At 39.1% G+C, this 17,735-nt stretch overlaps 5 protein-coding genes, 1 long non-coding RNA gene and 1 pseudogene across 9 annotated transcripts; 4 read left to right on the top strand and 3 right to left on the bottom strand.

The window, feature by feature from the left end:
• The first annotated feature begins 378 nt into the window (after window positions 1-378).
• Window positions 379-2,073, top strand: LOC125585283 (annotated as a pseudogene).
• A 195-nt stretch (window positions 2,074-2,268) lies between these two features.
• On the bottom strand, window positions 2,269-4,802 carry LOC125585410 (U11/U12 small nuclear ribonucleoprotein 59 kDa protein-like). 2 transcript variants are annotated; one of them, XM_048754421.1, is made up of 9 exons: window positions 4,294-4,407; window positions 4,072-4,230; window positions 3,659-3,995; window positions 3,508-3,591; window positions 3,373-3,438; window positions 3,203-3,275; window positions 2,796-3,121; window positions 2,614-2,714; window positions 2,269-2,481 (listed from the first exon to the last, which is right to left on the bottom strand). In XM_048754421.1, exons 2-8 carry the CDS (start codon window positions 4,215-4,217, stop codon window positions 2,619-2,621), a joined length of 1,128 nt encoding a protein of 375 aa, XP_048610378.1. In that variant the 5' UTR covers window positions 4,218-4,230; window positions 4,294-4,407; the 3' UTR covers window positions 2,269-2,481; window positions 2,614-2,618. The 2 variants fall into 2 exon arrangements, with proteins under 2 accessions (XP_048610378.1, XP_048610377.1); XM_048754420.1 differs by having other exon boundaries at window positions 4,072-4,802.
• A 50-nt stretch (window positions 4,803-4,852) lies between these two features.
• On the top strand, window positions 4,853-6,120 carry LOC125585411 (cullin-1-like). The gene is made up of 3 exons (XM_048754422.1): window positions 4,853-5,050; window positions 5,302-5,542; window positions 5,639-6,120. The coding sequence occupies exons 2-3, from the start codon at window positions 5,318-5,320 to the stop codon at window positions 5,969-5,971; spliced, it is 558 nt and encodes a 185-aa protein (XP_048610379.1). The 5' UTR covers window positions 4,853-5,050; window positions 5,302-5,317; the 3' UTR covers window positions 5,972-6,120.
• Window positions 6,121-7,103: 983 nt separating this feature from the next.
• On the top strand, window positions 7,104-10,325 carry LOC125585405. Of its 2 annotated transcripts, none has more exons than XM_048754414.1 (8): window positions 7,104-7,240; window positions 7,432-7,519; window positions 7,624-7,698; window positions 7,775-9,045; window positions 9,156-9,426; window positions 9,512-9,682; window positions 9,763-9,886; window positions 9,979-10,325. In XM_048754414.1, exons 4-8 carry the CDS (start codon window positions 7,997-7,999, stop codon window positions 10,089-10,091), a joined length of 1,728 nt encoding a protein of 575 aa, XP_048610371.1. In that variant the 5' UTR covers window positions 7,104-7,240; window positions 7,432-7,519; window positions 7,624-7,698; window positions 7,775-7,996; the 3' UTR covers window positions 10,092-10,325. The 2 variants fall into 2 exon arrangements, with proteins under 2 accessions (XP_048610371.1, XP_048610370.1); XM_048754413.1 differs by having other exon boundaries at window positions 7,104-7,350.
• A 342-nt stretch (window positions 10,326-10,667) lies between these two features.
• Window positions 10,668-12,739, bottom strand: LOC125585406 (U11/U12 small nuclear ribonucleoprotein 59 kDa protein-like). 2 transcript variants are annotated; one of them, XM_048754415.1, is made up of 8 exons: window positions 12,425-12,739; window positions 12,011-12,347; window positions 11,860-11,943; window positions 11,725-11,790; window positions 11,555-11,627; window positions 11,148-11,473; window positions 11,026-11,066; window positions 10,668-10,948 (listed from the first exon to the last, which is right to left on the bottom strand). In XM_048754415.1, the coding sequence occupies exons 1-8, from the start codon at window positions 12,568-12,570 to the stop codon at window positions 10,846-10,848; spliced, it is 1,176 nt and encodes a 391-aa protein (XP_048610372.1). In that variant the 5' UTR covers window positions 12,571-12,739; the 3' UTR covers window positions 10,668-10,845. The 2 variants fall into 2 exon arrangements, with proteins under 2 accessions (XP_048610372.1, XP_048610373.1); XM_048754416.1 differs by having other exon boundaries at window positions 10,668-10,930; window positions 12,425-12,738.
• Window positions 12,740-13,262: 523 nt separating this feature from the next.
• LOC125585282 (delta(8)-fatty-acid desaturase 2-like) lies at window positions 13,263-15,655 on the top strand. The gene is made up of 6 exons (XM_048754054.1): window positions 13,263-13,292; window positions 13,594-13,971; window positions 14,049-14,646; window positions 14,694-14,792; window positions 14,880-14,945; window positions 15,534-15,655. Exons 1-6 carry the CDS (start codon window positions 13,263-13,265, stop codon window positions 15,653-15,655), a joined length of 1,293 nt encoding a protein of 430 aa, XP_048610011.1.
• Window positions 15,656-17,015: 1,360 nt separating this feature from the next.
• On the bottom strand, window positions 17,016-17,585 carry LOC125585409. The gene is made up of 2 exons (XR_007322323.1): window positions 17,421-17,585; window positions 17,016-17,230 (listed from the first exon to the last, which is right to left on the bottom strand). It is a non-coding gene; the product is annotated as an uncharacterized LOC125585409 (long non-coding RNA).
• Window positions 17,586-17,735: the final 150 nt, after the last annotated feature.

The following is a 17,735-nucleotide window of genomic DNA, read 5'->3' as shown; positions in this document are numbered from 1 at the left end:
TGTCCGAATGATCAAACTTTGAAATTATTGTATGTCAAAAACAAATTTGACTGACTGAATGAGACAGTTAATGTTCAGGCCACGTGAGCGGCTGGGTATCGACTCACGTGCTGGGGCACTCTGGTTGTAAGCATCGCTCGTATGTCCCTTTCAAGATAGAACCATGCTAATAGTTCCAATTGTAATTGGTAATTATGCGTGTGTGTGTGTGTTGATGTCAAAATTTTACGGCCAATGCAGCCTCTTAATTATCAATACGAGATATCCGTCTAAATCCACTGTTGCCCCTCGAGGCAGCCAATCCGTGTGTCCGTGACGGTAGTGTTGGTTACACAACATAAGAAATTAAGAATAGCTCTAGATCTCGACAAACGAGCAATGGTATGGAGTATTAGTTCCAACGTGAGAAAAAAAAAAACTAATTGGAAAGAAGATATTAAGATGCTATTTTCCCTGACGCAAAGCTAGGCATCGTATTGCACAAATTCGAGCTAGATTTACAGGCGATGAAAATCTTCTAGAAGACCCATCAACACAAGATTCAAGCTTTTTGTTTGACAAATATTATTGCATAACAAAAAAGTTAGACCCAAATACCATTGTTAATGCCAAATTAGCTTAATCAATAATGTTGATATGAATCGGTACAAGACGGCGGTTCTTCTTAATCATCTCTTTATATATATATATATATATATTGGTCTTTGAAAATTATTATTTATCAAAATTCTTAGCCGAATTAGATCTTTTTACATTTTGGATAAATATATGGCTTTAAATTGGTTTAGTTTTCCTTAACGTAGTCGCAATCCTATAATATCCTAAAATTGTCGTACTCTATAAGACACTTAGCTTACTTTTTATTTATATTAACTAGTTCGGTGTGTCTTTGTTTTTGTCAGCAACTGCTTACTTGCCGGACTTATATACACAAAGAAGGTCTTAGACAGCAACAGTTATTCCACTGCATCACAAGCACTACATTCTACCTAGTAAGAGTTTCTTTCTTGGCCCTTGGTATGATTGTGATAATCAGCTACTGTTCAAAATCTGAGTCTTTTCTTTTTACTTGGTTGTTGTTAGATTCTGTTAACAAGCGGGTACACTTTAGTCCTCTCAGACGATCTGAATCAAGACAGAATCATCATCAAGCTATATCCCGTCTACAGCCTTCAGGTGTGCAATGTTCACATCTCCGATCTTGACATACTAGTTGTTGTGAAACATTGAAACGGTGGTTAAGTAATGTTAAACCATCTCCTTTTATAACTACTAATACCTTTCAAATGATTATTGTTCATGAATATATGCTTTGTTTCTGTTAGGGTCTTGGACAATTTAAAGGACTATACAGTAAAGGCTCTGGTGAATGCTGTTGATCACCTGGGTACTGTTGCTTCTAAGCTTACTGATCTCTTTGATCAGCAGAGTTCTGACATATCAACTATGGAGTTGAGAGCTTCTTGTGTTAGTCAGGTAACAGAACTGTCACACAATGATCTAATCCTTTTGTAGACGTTCTTTGTTAAAAGGTTTGTGAGTGTCTTGTTTTTTTTTGTCAGCAACTGCTTACGTGCCGGACGTATATAGACAAAGAAGGTCTTAGACAGCAACAGTTATTAGCAGTTATCCCACTTCATCACAAGCACTACATTCTACCTAGTAAGAAGTTTCTCCTGGCTGTTGGTAAGATTCTGATAAACAGTTAAGTGTTCAAAATCTGAGTCTTTTTTCTTGGGTGTTGTTAGATTCTGTCAACAAGCGGGTACACTTTAGTCCTCTCAGACGATCTGAATCAAAATAGAATCATTATCAAGCTAGCAGCCGTCTTCAGCCTTCAGGTGTGCAATGTTCGCAATCTTTGAGCTTTGTATGCTAGTTGTAGTGATATATTGAAACGGTTAAGTAATGTGTTTTGTTTTACTCACTTAGATGCCCCTGCATCGAAATCACTCTCCTGGCATTTAGGCTCAGAGACTAAGTCCACCGACTCCACCCTGAAAGGAACAACCACTATTGCATAGTATTAAAACTTACAATGTGGAATTTTTTTTTTTTAAAATTATGAAATCTATGAAATTAGTTGCACAATATTATAATGTTTCTGGCTCCTTTCTGATGTCTTAGATTTCTATATTTCTCAAGCAAAACGTTGAGCATGTGTAATTAAATTTAATGAAAGTACACTGCTAACTATTAACTAAATAACTTTTTTTCTCAGATGTCAGTTGTTCATTTTTGTGCATTCTGGTTCTCTAATATTATGAGTAAAAGAAACATGTTGGCTATTGTTCTTGACTATGTCAACTTAAGAAGAAATTCACATTTGATTTAACCAAGAAAATTATAACTGAAGCGCTTTATTAAAACTCGAGTATTATTAATTCTTTCCTCCATTAATGCTAATTACGTTCTCCCGCATTGACTGCTAGATAAGGGAAACCAAAAGCTTAGAGAAAAGCACACCGTTCCAACGGTAACCTGACACAAAAAAAGAAGAAAGGAGCATATAAATCAAACCATTATCTTTACGGAGGGAGACTTTTTTTTCTCAAACTCATCTTCTGGTATTATTATCAAAAATAAATAAAGCTCTGAGAAAAGTCCTTTAACTTGTATCATAGGAATGGATTTCGGTAAAGGCCTTTCCTTCTCCATTGTCCCCACTGTATACAAGAGAGAAGACTCAGATATGCATCCCATTCTCTTCTGATCTGTATTTTTAATACCATAACTCAGCTACTAAACCTTTGAAGTAAGAAAATAAAAGAGATGTAGAGTTGAAGAAAACCCACCTCAATAAGTCTACCCATGTCCAAATTGCTTCCATAGTAATAATGATAGCACTCGACCGGTAAATTTGACACATTGTCGACACCTTTGTCAGGAGGAGGAGCTTCTACTGTCTTTTCACAAGACGCTGCTGCGACATCATTGCTTTCTTTATCCGTGTCTTTGTTGATGATTTCGTTACCGGTGGTTTGAGTAGTGCCTTCCTCGGAGGGAATGACATTCTCTTCGGTCTCCATGTTGATTACAGACTGAGCTTGATTCTCCTCTTGCTCCACCGCAGCTCGAACACTCTCGAAGAACTTGTCATCTTCTTCCGGAAGAAAATGACCTGCATATGTGAACATATAACTCACTTGAGTCCTAATCTTGGTATCAGAACGCATTGTACTACTTCAGATTATTGACATACCTTGCTTCTTCAGTTTTTCGATTCTTAGCGAACGCAACTCTTGCATTTCCTCAACGATTAGAGCTAGTTCAAGCTGAAACATTGAAACTAATGAGACTGTTTAAGCTAACTAAACATAAACCTATCTCGAATTACCACTATAATGTCTAAGATAGCATTATAAGTCTCACCTCCGGTTCTAATCTCCTTCGCTCTCGTTTCGCCTTGACCTTCTCAATAGCCTTCATCTCATCAACCTGAAAACAGACAGAACCCGTTCAGATACCAACACGAGGAAACCATTTGATTGCTTCATCACTTATTACCTTTTTGTTAGCCATGTCCTTGGCCATTTCCTTTTCCCTCCATTCATCAGCCTCTCGATCAGCTTGTTCAAATCTTTCAGGCTCCTGTAATACAATCAACAACTCAAATACTGCAATATAACCTAAACAGAGCTTTCAATCAAACCCATACCTTAGCTCGCATCTCTGCAAGGCAACGTCTCTTCTTCTTCTTCCAAAGTTTATTCCTTTTAGACTTCTTCATCCTACAACTCAATCTCACCGCCGCAGACTTCTCCTCCCATGGAGAATTCTCGTCAACAGCAAACCTAAAAGGCTCAAGCTGTGCTCTTAACGTAGACATCAAGGAGTTAGCAGCTTCCACTGAAAGCTTCTCCTGCTCTTCCAAATCAACCTTCACAACTTCTAAACATCTCCTCAAACACTCAACTCCTCCTGAGCCTCCCTCCACAGTTTCCATTGATCCTTTACCTTCTTTGATCATCCTCAATGCATCTAGTTCCTTCTCCCTATGAAATTGCATACAAATTCTTTGTAACTTAAACCCTAAAATCAATACAGTATCACTCAATCGATTCACTATACATTGATTTTGCGAGGTGGATTGTATCTTCGAGCTGTTTGAGCTGATCGGATATGTTCTTGGTGTTCCAGAACGCACCGCAGCGAGGTGGATCGGGAGGTAGCATCGGAGCCCAGTGGAACGGAGGCTGGTAACTCGCCGGATTCATGCTCAGGTTTGAGCTGAAAACTTTATGTGAGAGCAACGAGGGAGAGATTAGATTAATGATGGTGGTGGAGACTTACAGATGGAGAGTTAGACGGAAGAGGTTTCGGCGAGATTCGACGCCGGCAAAAGCGAAGGAAGAGAGCTCTAGAGGGACTGAGGGATAGATGGTTTTGGGCTTTCAGTATGGATATAGCAAGGCCCATTTTGAAAAGATACATGTCCTATTTTTAGAAATTCATTATTTTATATATATAAAAAAGTTGGATTTCAAGTTCCGAAAGTAATTTTTTTTTTATGCATGAGTTAATAAGAAATTAAATAAATCAATTAATATAATTTTTATATACTAATTTTATACTATTACAATAATAAATGAATGTTAAAAAAATTGGTCAAAGTTAATTAACTTATTTACCAAAATATAGTTATTATATGCCTTTGGATTTTATTCAGGGCTGATATGGTTTTTAGGTTAATGAAAGTTTAACGCTCTAAAGCAATGTCGTTTGGAAAGAGAAAGCTTTAAACGGGTTAAATGAACTACCATTCTATTTTTAAGAAACCCCATTTTAGACCTCAGTATTTTATCCGGACACAAAGACCTAAACAGAACCGAGCCAAAAATATAGATTCTGATCCGAATCAATGCTAAAGTACTTATTGTGTCTTTTTTTATTGGACCCGTGGATTTCGATTTGGTTCCGGGTTCTACTTTTTTAATTAAAAGTTGGTTCTTCTTTTTCATATCGACGACGACTCCATTCCTTTCAACGTAACCGCCAAGAAATCGATTTTGCCGCTCACCCCTGGAATTCAGCATTTCGGTCGTTTCTGGTTCGTCCCCTCCCCCTTGCTCCGTAACTCTCTGTTCTGCGCTAGAGGTTTGTGTTGGTTCTAGCTTAGGGTTTAAGTTTTGTCGAATTTCGGGTCGATCCTTAACTCTAGTTGATTCTAGACTAGTGATTTCTTTCTGGTACTAGGCTAATCAACGCGGCGAAGATCCTTCGTTCGTTTCAGATGAGTGAAAAAAAGTTAGATTTTTTTTCTCTTATGGTCTGATTTGAAGTTACCTCTTTCTCACACAGTTTTACATAAACGAAGATGGATGATAGCGTGTCCCATGTCTTGCTGGAGCGCACATTGGCTTGGATTAACCGCGTGGTGGCTAAGTTCAAGCAGGGTTTGGAAGGAGGCGAGTGGAAGGATGAAGTTTCTGATGAGGAGGCTGTTAATCTCAGCAAGGATATCTCCAGTTTATGTCCCCTGTATGGTCCTAAGCTCTATCTGTTTTATGAACGGCTCTATGGAACATACTACAAGCATAGTGTGAGTACATGAATGACATATCTTTTTTTTTTATTATGTTTGATTGATTGTTTCTAATACACAACTTCTCTCTCTAATATGTGTGTGTGTGTGTAGGTGTTACCATGTGTAAAGAACAAGCAAGGGGAAGAAATGCTTCGTGAGCTTTGCCATAGGTGGAACAATCACCAGCATATGGTTTCATACCTCGCCAAGTTTTTTGGCGGTCTTCAAAAGTTTGTTCCGGAGCTTTCGTTTACATCAGATGAAGTTTGCTTGGCTTCTCAGGTTCTCTCCAAAAGGAAAAGAGCTGGAAAATATAAAGCTTCATTGGAAGAGGTTGCCATGGTGACTTTCCGAGATCAAGTTCTCATAGCTTCTGAAGCCACAACGGCCCTTATCAAGATGATAACTGATCAACGCGATGGAGTTCTAGTACATGAAAGTTGAAGGTTGCTATTGAATCTTGAAATATTTGACTTTGATTTTTTTTTTGCATTAGACACTGTTTTTCATATTATGATAATTTGGTTTCCGTTTTATGTTTTTATTTTATCAATAAATATTTTTCTCTTTCATTTTATTTTGAATGTTCTTTTCTTATTTTTGAATAAATTTTACTTATGTTTTGGTTACAAAAAGGTTCAAATCAGGTATTTTAAATCCGAAGAACCGATTTTATTTATGTTTCGGTTACAAAGTAGGTACAAATTAGGTATTTTAAAACCGAAGAACCGATTGGGACCCGAATCCGAAAGTTCATTGGGTTGTACCGGTTCTTTGAATATTTACTAACCCCGACCCGAACCCGATAGAATCTGAACCGATCTCGAACCAAACTTTCAAATAATCCGAATGAGACTGATTTTGATAAATCCGAAAAACCGAAATCCGATTGGATAAAACCGAATGCCCAGGCCTAGCTATGCCCGACTATAGTTCTTCACCTTTGACCCATGTTTGAGTAACGAACGTTAAGCTAATTCGGCCTATGTTGTCTGGTTATAGAAGGTCATGGTTTAGATGAAGCATGAGCAAGATGCAAACCTAGATTCACATCTATTTACATAAAAAATTGAAAACAAACTCATGCACAGAAGCGTGGATCAAAGCTATGCTTATCCTACCAATTGCAATTTTCTTTATAGTTATATATTGTTTTAAATTTCTAGTATTTTATTTGGACGTGAAAGTGTTTCTTATTTATAGGGATTTAAGTTTAACAGATCATTTGGTTACATTTAAATAACGAACTTATATCAATCAGAAGAACGTTATACAACATTATATATGTATAGTATATGTTTGCTTTTATTAATGAAAATTAATCATATATTATTTTAAATGATTTAACTGATGAAAATAACATCATTTTTTTTTTGTTAGTTTGAATGGATGTTACATAAATATAATTTTTCCCAGCATTCTAATTAATAAGAAAATTCAAATAGGCCAGTGGTTATTGTGGCAGGTGTATAAAGTCTCTGTTCTCGGGCTCTAATAAATAAATAATGTTATATTAATGGATAAGGTTAAGAGGGTGTCTCTTTGCTCGGGTTCGACTGCCGATCGTAACATTTTTGAGAAAAAAAAAACACACTTTTTTTTTCGTCTCCTCTTTATTAACAGTTCTCAGTTCTCACTTCTCAGAGCCCCAATCGCCGACTCCGAGCAGGCGACTCTCACTCTCCACAATTCGCAATCTCGCTGGCATCTCTGGTTAGAGATTGATTTCTTGTTGATTCTAGGGCTCGGTTACTGGTTCTTCCTTGTTGATGATTCTAGGGCTCGGTTACTCTATTTGACCTTGGGGTTTCGCTGTAGACTAAGTTAGCTCCCTCCCTTATGATTCTAGGCTTCGGTAGGATCCTTGGCTTACTTACGGATGTGACGATCCCTTTGTGACACAGGTTTACCTAAAAAGATGGATGATGGATGCTCTAATGACGGTCTTGTGGATAGGTTAAGAAGTGAACTTTTGGCCTTTGATGATTTACGGTATGTATAACTACTATACTCTCTCTCTCTCTCTCTCTCTCTCTCTCTCTCTCTCTCTCTCTTTTTGCGAGGTTTCTTTGACACTGGTTCATGTTTATTTTCAGTGTACTGTCTCATGTGGAGAAGTTTCTTGTGGAACACCAACCAGTATTGAATGAGCTTACCAACGATATACTAAGGCAAGAGAGATCAGTTACCTCTTTTGAAATTTTTCTTATTCCCCCCCCCAACAACTAACACTTGTTTGATTTGCAGTGCCATCTGTAACATCAACGAGGATTTGATTGGCAAGGGTCGTTTTACAGTGTACGTGTGGGCGACAGAACACCAGCCACTTCATGAGTTCTTGGAGGAGCAAATCAAGGACGCTCTAAAGGTTGTAGTAGGGAGAAGGGGTTTATCCAGTACTGAGGCGGAAAGATAAGACTGGCTGCTGTTTGGAGATTTTTGGATCGCTATCCTTATGTTACTTGGGGAATGGACTCAATAGTGGCTTCATTTGAAGAAGCTCTCCAACGGCACTTGCAACAGCTGCTTGGTTCTGGTCTTTTTCAAGGCTGTATGGATGCGCTCAAGGTCATAAAACCGCTCCCCGCAGGGAGAATGGAGCCACAGCTGTCGTGTGTACTCAACAAGATTGCTACTCTTACAAAGAAGGCCGATACACAAGTTCTGGAAGCTGCTAAATTAGCTCTACTCAGCTGTCTCAATGAGAAGGAGTTTGGGATTAAATGCCTTCAGACTGTCATCCAGAGCCTGCGTGATGTGTTGGAGCAAGAAACTCAAGGGGATGAGCTGGTCAACTTTGTCTTGTCCACGTGCATGACCGAGTGTGGTAGATGTTTGAAGGATCTGGTTGCTTGTGTGGAATCTGCTGAACAGAAGAATAAGGGAAGAAAGAAGTATTATACCTTTGATTCGCTGAAACTCATGGCTGAGAATGTGATCTTGCAAAGCCAGGCGTTGGAGTTAGTTTCTTTGGTCACTGCTCTGCGGAAGGAGAAGCTTTCAAACGAGGAGACAAGATCAATTCTGGAAGAGAGTCTGGAAAACATTTCAGATGGTTTGGCAAACAATTCTTCTTACCCACAAGAAGATCTCTTTGGTTTAATGTACGACCTTCTTGGCATCAGAATCGGAGATGAGTTAGCTGGCTTTGCTTTAGATCTGTTGATTAAGAGACTGAAGAAGAAAAATAAGATGGAAGAGCTTCTCAACCAACAGGAGTTGCTAGATCCCTTTGTTCCAGTCGTTATTGGTTTCTTGAGTAACACACAGTTTGTGTCTTCGGCTCTGAGTAGTTTGGATTTGCTGATGAGTAAAAAATTACCTTCCCTCACCCCTGAAGCTGAAGGAGATAGTTATGATGAAGGAGAAAGCAAGGTTTTAGATTTGGCAGTGAATAGTGAAAATGAGGAAATCAGATTGATAGGCAAAAAGATACTGTTGGATTTTTTGCACAAGGATTCCCTTCGTGATGAGCAAAGATTATTGAAGCATACGGGGTATCTTCTGGAGAAGCTAAGGTTTGACTTCTGTTTTTTTTTTTTGTTCTTTGGAAAGAATATACCCAATATAGTCTTGCTGTAATATAGGGACGAGATGTATAACGTGTTGCTGTATTTTTATTTTGCAGGTCTGATAATCAAAATGAAACAGCTGATCGAGCCATTGACATCCTTTATGCCATTTTCACGGTACTTGTAGAGACTGGCAGGAAGCAATTTCTTAACAAGCACGCCAAGGAATTGTTTGGCAGCCTTCTATCGCTTATGCCTCCGGAAGTTGACAATGGGCCGTCCCCGACTGGTGATTTGATAAAATGGCTGGTAAAGAACATTGATCGAGAACATGCTGGTCCCCTCCTCGTGGACAGCTTTGAGGAGTGTCCAGCTGCCGTATCCAAGGTCAAGTCAATTCACAGTGTTTTATTTTTAGTGTTGAATTTTTTTTTGTGTTATTTGCTTATTTTGAAATTTTAAGTCACTGCAGCTGATGGTGTTCTTTATGGAAACTTTTAAGAGAAATATCAACAAAAATTTCGAGTCTGTTTGGAAGAAAATGGAGATTGCTGACTCTGATTTTCATAAGTACTGCTCACTTGTTATGCTAGACAAGGTCCTCGAAGCATTTCCCCAGTTTTTATCAAGAGGTGATTCTGAGGTATGTAACTTTTCTTTTCTCTTCCTTTTGTTTTGCAATAGTTAAATACTAGGATACCTTTTTTTTTTTTCTCTTTCCAGGATATGTGGACACTGGTCTTCGGTTTTCTGGTGCAACCAGATGCCAGGTTAAAGAATATACGGGTTCGACTATTGGAGGGATTCTCTGACGCATTTGAAAAAAGGACGAGTAAAAACATCCAAAGTAAACTGGATTAGTTTGAGTCTTGTCCTTTTTTCCATATTCGTTTTCTGTCACAAATTCATTTCGTATGTAACTGTGGTTTTTTTTTTCAGAGGGGCTGGGAAAATTAAAACGTCAGGTGGAACGCATGACTCTGGGCAACAGTGTAAAGAGAAGGCTAGGAGATAAGCAGGAGATAGATGTCCAGAGAAAAAAGAGAAAGTAGAACGTGCCTATTGTTCTTCTATTCATGCTTGGGAGATAGATGTCCAAATACCTTTCATTATATCATTCTTGTGTGGATGGGGTGGGAGAAAGACATTTGATTTGTACACTTGGAGGAAAGTTCTACATCTGTGTTGCCTTTTCAAGATTTTTAATTAAATCTGCCACTTCCGGCAAGACCGTCATGCCAATTAAACAAGACTATTGACCTACTCATATGCATTATTTCAACTCATTTTATGTTCTTACCTAACAACTGAGTATTTCATCGGAAACTTAAACTGGGTAGCGAAATATGCAGACCATAATTTGAATACAAACCATAATTTAACCTTCTTGAAGTTAATTAATGAATTTATTAGTTTGAAGATTGAGTTAACTGTTTATTAGCTGAATAATACGATCTTAAAAAAAATATTGGGTCCATTGAGGCATATTAATTATAAGCTAGAAATACCGATAATTTGTTCGATCTACTGTTGCTGACAAGATCATTTAAACCAACAATAGTTTGTTTTCGGACAGAAGAACAATTATGTATGAGTCAGAATCCATTATCTATGAGCTAAGATCGGCATTGTCCTGTCTCAGATAATCCATTCATCAAACTAACAATCGTTATCAATGAGTTTGTATGTTTTAAAACAGGATCGACACTAACTCAAGATTTCTCAAGCAACAATATTTATGGAACTCGAGTTAGCTAAGATTAACATTGTCCTGTCTCCTAGAATACGACCGGCTACTAACTAAGATCACTCTTTGGAGTTTTTAACAAGACAAGAAGCCCAAATCTCATCGGCTGGTGGTGATGGCTGTACCCAATGTCCAGGAATCCGGCTGTATAAGAAACAAGACCTTTTTCTCAAGAGATAAACATTTAAAGCTTGTCTAAAATTGCGAGGAAAAAAAAGAAAAAGAAATGATGAACTTACCTTCCTCCGGGACTCAGATATGCATCCCATTCTCTTCTGATCTGTATTTTTAATACCATAACTCAGCTACTAAACCTTTGAAGTAAGAAAATAAAAGAGATGTAGAGTTGAAGAAAACCCACCTCAATAAGTCTACCCATGTCCAAATTGCTTCCGTAGTAATAATGATAACACTCGACCGGTAAATTAGACACATTGTCGACACCTTTGTCAGGAGGAGGAGCTTCTACTGTCTTTTCACAAGACGCTGCTGCGACATCATTGCTTTCTTTATCCATGTCTTTGTTGATGATTTCGTTACCGGTGGTTTGAGTAGTGCCTTCCTCGGAGGGAATGACATTCTCTTCGATCTCCATGTTGATTACAGACTGAGCTTGATTCTCCTCTTGCTCCACCGCAGCTCGAACACTCTCGAAGAACTTGTCATCTTCTTCCGGAAGAAAATGACCTGCATATGTGAACATATAACTCACTTGAGTCCTAATCTTGGTATCAGAACGCATTGTACTACTTCAGATTATTGACATACCTTGCTTCTTCAGTTTTTCGATTCTTAGCGAACGCAACTCTTGCATTTCCTCAACGATTAGAGCTAGTTCAAGCTGAAACATTGAAACTAATGAGACTGTTTAAGCTAACTAAACATAAACCTATCTCGAATTACCACTATAATGTCTAAGATAGCATTATAAGTCTCACCTCCGGTTCTAATCTCCTTCGCTCTCGTTTCGCCTTGACCTTCTCAATAGCCTTCATCTCATCAACCTGAAAACAGACAGAACCCGTTCAGATACCAACACGAGGAAACCATTTGATTGCTTCATCACTTATTACCTTTTTGTTAGCCATGTCCTTGGCCATTTCCTTTTCCCTCCATTCATCAGCCTCTCGATCAGCTTGTTCAAATCTTTCAGGCTCCTGTAATACAATCAACAACTCAAATACTGCAATATAACCTAAACAGAGCTTTCAATCAAACCCATACCTTAGCTCGCATCTCTGCAAGGCAACGTCTCTTCTTCTTCTTCCAAAGTTTATTCCTTTTAGACTTCTTCATCCTACAACTCAATCTCACCGCCGCAGACTTCTCCTCCCATGGAGAATTCTCGTCAACAACAAACCTAAAAGGCTCAAGCTGTGCTCTTAACGTAGACATCAAGGAGTTAGCAGCTTCCACTGAAAGCTTCTCCTGCTCTTCCAAATCAACCTTCACAACTTCTAAACATCTCCTCAAACACTCAACTCCTCCTGAGCCTCCCTCCACAGTTTCCATTGATCCTTTACCTTCTTTGATCATCCTCAATGCATCTAGTTCCTTCTCCCTATGAAATTGCATACAAATTCTTTGTAACTTAAAACCCTAAAATCAATACAGTATCACTCAATCGATTCACTATACATTGATTTTGCGAGGCGGATTGTATCTTGGAGCTGTTTGAGCTGATCGGTTATGTTCTTGGTGTTCCAGAACGCACCGCAGCGAGGTGGATCCGGAGGTAGCATCGGAGCCCAGTGGAACGGAGGCTGGTAACTCGCCGGATTCATGCTCAGGCAACGAGGGAGAGATTAGATTAATGACGTGAAAGGAGCTAATGATAGTGGTGGAGACTTACAGATGAAGAGTTACACGGAGGAGGTTTCGGCGAGATCCGACGCCGGTAAGAGCAAACGAAGAGACAGACTCTACCGAGAGAGATGATTTTGGGCTTTCAGTATGGATATAGCTAGGCCCATTTTGAAACCATATATGGCTTTTTTTTAGAAATTCATTAAATGATTTTATATCACAAATTTGGATTTCAAGTTTCAGAAAGTAATTTATTGATAATTTTATGCATGGATTATAAGAAATGAAAATATGACATTTGGTGTTTCAAAAAAAAAAAGAAAATATGAGATTTGTCATGGAATCAAACAAAATGTCATGTTATAGCTTTAAAAAAAAACTAATGCAAACAGAAACATTATCTATGAAGTTTTATAAAGTAGATACAAGTATTAATAAGCAATGAAATAAATCAGTAATATAATTTTTTATATACTAATTTTATACTATTACAATAATAATTGAGTGTTTAAAATTTGGTCAAAGTTAATTAACTTTATTCGGTTAATAATTGACTTTAGTGGATTTTATTCAGTTGTTGACGACTTGTCACTTTTGTGGATAGTAGGATACTAAACTTGTCTTTTGAGTCAACTATAAATAGAAAGTGAAAGAGCAACACCAACTAATAATGACAGAGATGATCTGTCAATGGAGTTTTGTACTTAATCACCATTCAATTAATAGAGAGTAGCGTAACGGATTAAAAAGGGAGTTTTACACGCTTAACCATGCAAATAGATCCTAAAAACAAAACACAGAACATGTGTCAAAGATTCGAATTATAGATTCCTAAACAATAAACAAACCAGATATATAAGGAAGCAGAAGGATCCGTCAAGAACAACTCTATTCAGAATCTGTGAATCACAAATCCATAGAGAGAAAGGTTCTCTTACCTTTCTCAACTTGGGTTCTGTTCATTTCAAGATTCTGATTAAACCTTTCAAGAAAAATGGTAGAACAAACACAAGAAGAGATTCATTGCAAGCGATGATCTAAAAAAACACAACCAACCTGGAGATCTATGGATCTCCATCCAAGGCAAAGTCTACGACGTCTCCCACTGGGTTAAATCCCACCCCGGAGGCGAAGCAGCGATCCTAAACCTCGCCGGTCAAGACGTCACCGACGCCTTCATCGCTTACCATCCCGGAACCGCATGGCGCCACCTCGAAAACCTCCACAACGGTTACCACGTGAAAGACCACCACGTGTCCGACGTGTCGCGTGACTACCGTCGTTTAGCCGCGGAGTTTTCAAAACGCGGACTCTTCGATAAAAAAGGTCACGTGACTCTTTACACGCTCACGTGCGTCGCTTTGATGCTCGCGGCGGTTGTATACGGCGTCGTCGCATGCACGAGCCTCTGGGCCCATTTAATATCCGCCGTCTTGCTGGGCTTCTCTGGATACAGAGCGCTTACGTGGGACATGACTCTGGTCATTACAACGTGACGTCGACGAAGCCGTGTAATAAACTCGTCCAGCTTCTGTCTGGTAACTGCATCACTGGGATATCGATCGCGTGGTGGAAATGGACGCACAACGCTCACCATATCTCTTGTAATAGTCTTGACCACGATCCTGACCTCCAGCACATCCCTGTCTTAGCCGTCTCCAACAAGTTCTTTAAGTCGATGACGTCACGTTTCTATGGGAGGAAGTTGACGTTCGATCCACTAGCTCGGCTCTTGATCAGTTACCAACACTGGTCGTTTTATCCAATCATGTGTGTGGGGAGAATCAATCTCTTTGTCCAAACGTTACTTTTGCTATTCTCGAGACGTCACGTTCCTGATCGAGCCTTGAACATAGCTGGGATTCTTGTTTTCTGGACGTGGTTTCCTCTTTTAGTATCCTTCCTACCAAACTGGCAAGAGAGGATCATCTTTGTATTCATAAGCATGGCTGTCACGGCGATTCAACACGTTCAGTTCTGTTTAAACCATTTTGCGGCAGATGTTTACACCGGTCCGCCTAATGGGAACGATTGGTTCGAGAAGCAGACCGCCGGTTTTTTGTTTTTTGTCAGGCACAACGTTTTCAAAAGTTGTTGGAAGTGCCTACTATGATGCACCTGAAGTATTACGTAACCATTACGGCCGTGACTTTGACGTATGGAGCACTGGAGTTATGTGGTTCTGCTCCTTTTGATGCTGGTTAGATTCTTTTTTTTCTCTCTTTAGAGATATGTATAATTGCAAGCGTTTCTTTCTCTCAGCTCACGTGTCCTATTTTGTATCCAGGAACTGATCGTGCTATCTTTAGAGAGATTTTCAGGGAGTGCCAAGGATCTTACAACGAAAATGCTTGTGAGCGATCCGAAAAAAAAGGCTAACTGCTCATCAAGTCTTGTGTAAGCTCTCTTGCCCTTTTGAGCTTAAGACTGCTGAAGTTGAAAACAAACGGAAGTGAAGAAACTATAAATTCATAAGATGTTGAAATGAGATCATCTGACCACGTTTTTGCCATTGTCATGTGTCCATTTTTATAGCTTACAACTCACCAAGCTCATAACACATTTATACATAAATATTAACTTTATGTTTTTGGTCAATGAAATGTTCAGTTAATTCATATATATATATATAACAGCTAATAATTACTAGTTGACAACTTATTCAATTAAAACAACCAAGTTAGATTCTCAAAACTATGGCTACTGAATCAAGAACCAGATGGTTCTCCCTTACAAGACCAAGATCCTGAGAGATTCTTGGTCGTGTGCTCGACAAGGACAGTACGGAACCACTTTTCTCTGCACCCATAAGGAGACGGGTGGCACAACGTTTTCAGAACTTGTTGGAAGTGCATACTATGTGGCACGTGAAGTTTTTACGTAAGCATTACGGCCGTGAATGTGACGTATGGAGTTATCCTCTACGTTCTGTTATGTGCAGGGCCGTGCTTGGATACATGTCCATCAAGCATCGGCTTGACGACCGATTACTATAAAAGAGGTTTTGGGGCCAATTTCCCAAATGATCAGTTAGCAGATATGGTTCAAGCAACTTATATTTGAATCAAAGACCAAGTCTCCCCAAGTTCGAATCCAGAGAAATGCTTTAATTTTATTACCATATTTTAAAATTTAAATAAAAGAAACTAAATTTATTTATAAAAAAAGCAAATATAGTAAAAAGAAATAGAATAACGATCAGCATTATTTTAAATTATTTTTACACTAAGTTAACATGGCCGTCGCTCGTTCCACTCGCCTCACCGTCGTCCCTTCCGCTCGATTTGTCCTCGTCAATCCTTCCTTCATCGTCCTCGACGCCCTACGACTCCGTAACCCCTGCACTGCCGCTCCCCAGCCTGTCGACCATCACATCTCCGTCACCGGCGTTACGCCACCTCCAACACGAGCCATATCCCGCCGTCCCGACTCGTTTTTCCAGATCTGCTCACGTACATATGTGTTTGGGCTTTCAAAGTTTGGTCTCAAATGGTCCTTCTTCAACTCTTACACCAGGGCCCATTTTGATTGATGTTAATTTGAAAGAGCTAGATCAGTGTCCACACATCCCATGTCCTCTCTCGCCTACCTCAAACCCTGTAAGTTCAAAGTTTCCTTGGCAGCCGCACATCAAAATTATTGAATCTAGAACTGTCACAATGAGGCTCCATGTTGTCTTGGACTTGACATCCGCTGTCTCTCCGGACGAGCTCTCTATAGCTGAGGTTCTTGATTATATTTTTAGCTGCCACGGCTTTCACGGTTCTTCGCAGATCTATTCAACTTCAAAAGTTGTACCGTCAACGACTCTGCGTGTAGTCCTATTCCGGCAGTCCTTCCGTATCTCACTGCAACGTTATCTAAAATTAGCATTTGCCGACCTCTATCCTTCAGAGGATGTACCGTTGACGACTTTGTGTGTAGTCCTACTCCGGCAGCCTCTCCGCACCTCACTGCAATGTCGGGAGATCCAGACATCTTCAGAGACGGTTTTTAACTGCTCTCAAAACCCATCGGTTGGGTTATTCAACGTCGATTTCGACTTCTTTGCGTTTCTTCGAACGCGGGATCTAGGAATACAAGTGAAGCTTCTCTACGGGTTTCTTCTCTCCTTAGCCACATCTATCATTCGTCATGTTTTAGTTATTTTCGTTTATCACTTTACCGTCGAGAATTTTTCCGGTTCTAACCGACTTAGTCCTTGGGGTGTTTAATTTAATATAACCATTTGGTGTAAAAAAAAAAAAAGTAAAAAGAAATAGAATAACGATCAGCATTATTTTAAATTATTTTTACACTAAGTTAACGGACCAATTTTTTTTCTCTTGCTTCTAGTTTGGCAAATGCCAGGCAGGGCCCTGGTTATTTGGTCATTGAACTAGGATTTGACTGTAATCATTCATACTTGGTCAGTATTTAGAGTTCTTCTTCTTTGTCTGGGATAAATGTGTAGATGGCGCGAAAGAGTTCTTCTGATCCAATAGTGCCCCTACGCAGATACTCGGACTCGTTCAAGAAGTTGAACCTTCTGCAAGATAATTCGGTGCTAACCATCTGGACCAGTTCCTTTTTTGATTTCGAGTCGACATATTGGACCACCATGTCTTGGAGTGGCTGAAGTTTCTCAGCTTTGGCCACCTATTGAAGAAAGAGAGAGAGAGAGAGAGTGAATCAGAGTATTACTAATTCCACAAATAATTAAATAGATAGAATACAAAGAAAATCATTCGCATAATGTTGTATTCATTTATTTTGGTTCCACCAGTTAAAGCCATAATCAGTATATATATATATATATAAACAATCAAAATATTCAAGTCAGGCTGACCTTGAAAATTTTGATGAGAGACTTGAGGTTACTGCGTGAGGATCAGTGATGGCACTTACTCGGAGAGGTGGATGTATGACGAGCTCCTACACAGCGAAAGCTTGATCGGTCTCTTCCACCTTGTCGGGACGGCTGATTTTCTGAATTTTGAGTCACTGGACGCTTTTATCCTCCACTATGTGGAAGACAAATCAGAAGAAGAGATATCTTATATGGTACGCAATGAAGAACTCAAGTCTCTCCTCAAAATTATCAAGGTATTTTTTTTTTTTTTTTTTTTTAATTCAGATTATGTGTGTTTGAGAACTCAATTAC

Source organism: Brassica napus, chromosome C4 (genome assembly GCF_020379485.1).
Source record: "Brassica napus cultivar Da-Ae chromosome C4, Da-Ae, whole genome shotgun sequence".
Lineage (NCBI taxonomy): Eukaryota > Viridiplantae > Streptophyta > Magnoliopsida > Brassicales > Brassicaceae > Brassica > Brassica napus.
The sequence above is the reverse complement of the archived record's forward strand: the minus strand, read 5'-3'. Positions and strand labels throughout refer to the sequence as shown.

Bases quoted from the DNA above. Each gene is read 5' to 3' on its own strand.
- LOC125585410 (XM_048754420.1), bottom strand. From the start codon at position 4,217: ATGAATCCGGCGAGTTACCAGCCTCCGTTCCACTGGGCTCCGATGCTA. The intron at 3,996-4,071 runs GTATAGTGAATC...GCAATTTCATAG, and splicing joins ATCCACCTCGCAAAATCAAT to GGAGAAGGAACTAGATGCAT. The intron at 3,122-3,202 runs GTATGTCAATAA...TCACATATGCAG, and splicing joins CGAAAAACTGAAGAAGCAAG to GTCATTTTCTTCCGGAAGAA.
- LOC125585411 (XM_048754422.1), top strand. From the start codon at position 5,318: ATGGATGATAGCGTGTCCCATGTCTTGCTGGAGCGCACATTGGCTTGG. The intron at 5,543-5,638 runs GTGAGTACATGA...GTGTGTGTGTAG, and splicing joins GAACATACTACAAGCATAGT to GTGTTACCATGTGTAAAGAA.
- LOC125585405 (XM_048754414.1), top strand. From the start codon at position 7,997: ATGGACTCAATAGTGGCTTCATTTGAAGAAGCTCTCCAACGGCACTTG. The intron at 9,046-9,155 runs GTTTGACTTCTG...TTTATTTTGCAG, and splicing joins TATCTTCTGGAGAAGCTAAG to GTCTGATAATCAAAATGAAA. The intron at 9,887-9,978 runs GTAAACTGGATT...TTTTTTTTTCAG, and splicing joins GACGAGTAAAAACATCCAAA to AGGGGCTGGGAAAATTAAAA.
- LOC125585406 (XM_048754415.1), bottom strand. From the start codon at position 12,570: ATGAATCCGGCGAGTTACCAGCCTCCGTTCCACTGGGCTCCGATGCTA. The intron at 12,348-12,424 runs GTATAGTGAATC...GCAATTTCATAG, and splicing joins ATCCGCCTCGCAAAATCAAT to GGAGAAGGAACTAGATGCAT. The intron at 11,791-11,859 runs GTAATAAGTGAT...GTCTGTTTTCAG, and splicing joins AGGACATGGCTAACAAAAAG to GTTGATGAGATGAAGGCTAT.
- LOC125585282 (XM_048754054.1), top strand. From the start codon at position 13,263: ATGACAGAGATGATCTGTCAATGGAGTTTT. The intron at 14,647-14,693 runs GTTTTTTGTTTT...AGTTGTTGGAAG, and splicing joins GTTCGAGAAGCAGACCGCCG to TGCCTACTATGATGCACCTG. The intron at 14,946-15,533 runs GTGAGCGATCCG...TGTTATGTGCAG, and splicing joins ATCTTACAACGAAAATGCTT to GGCCGTGCTTGGATACATGT.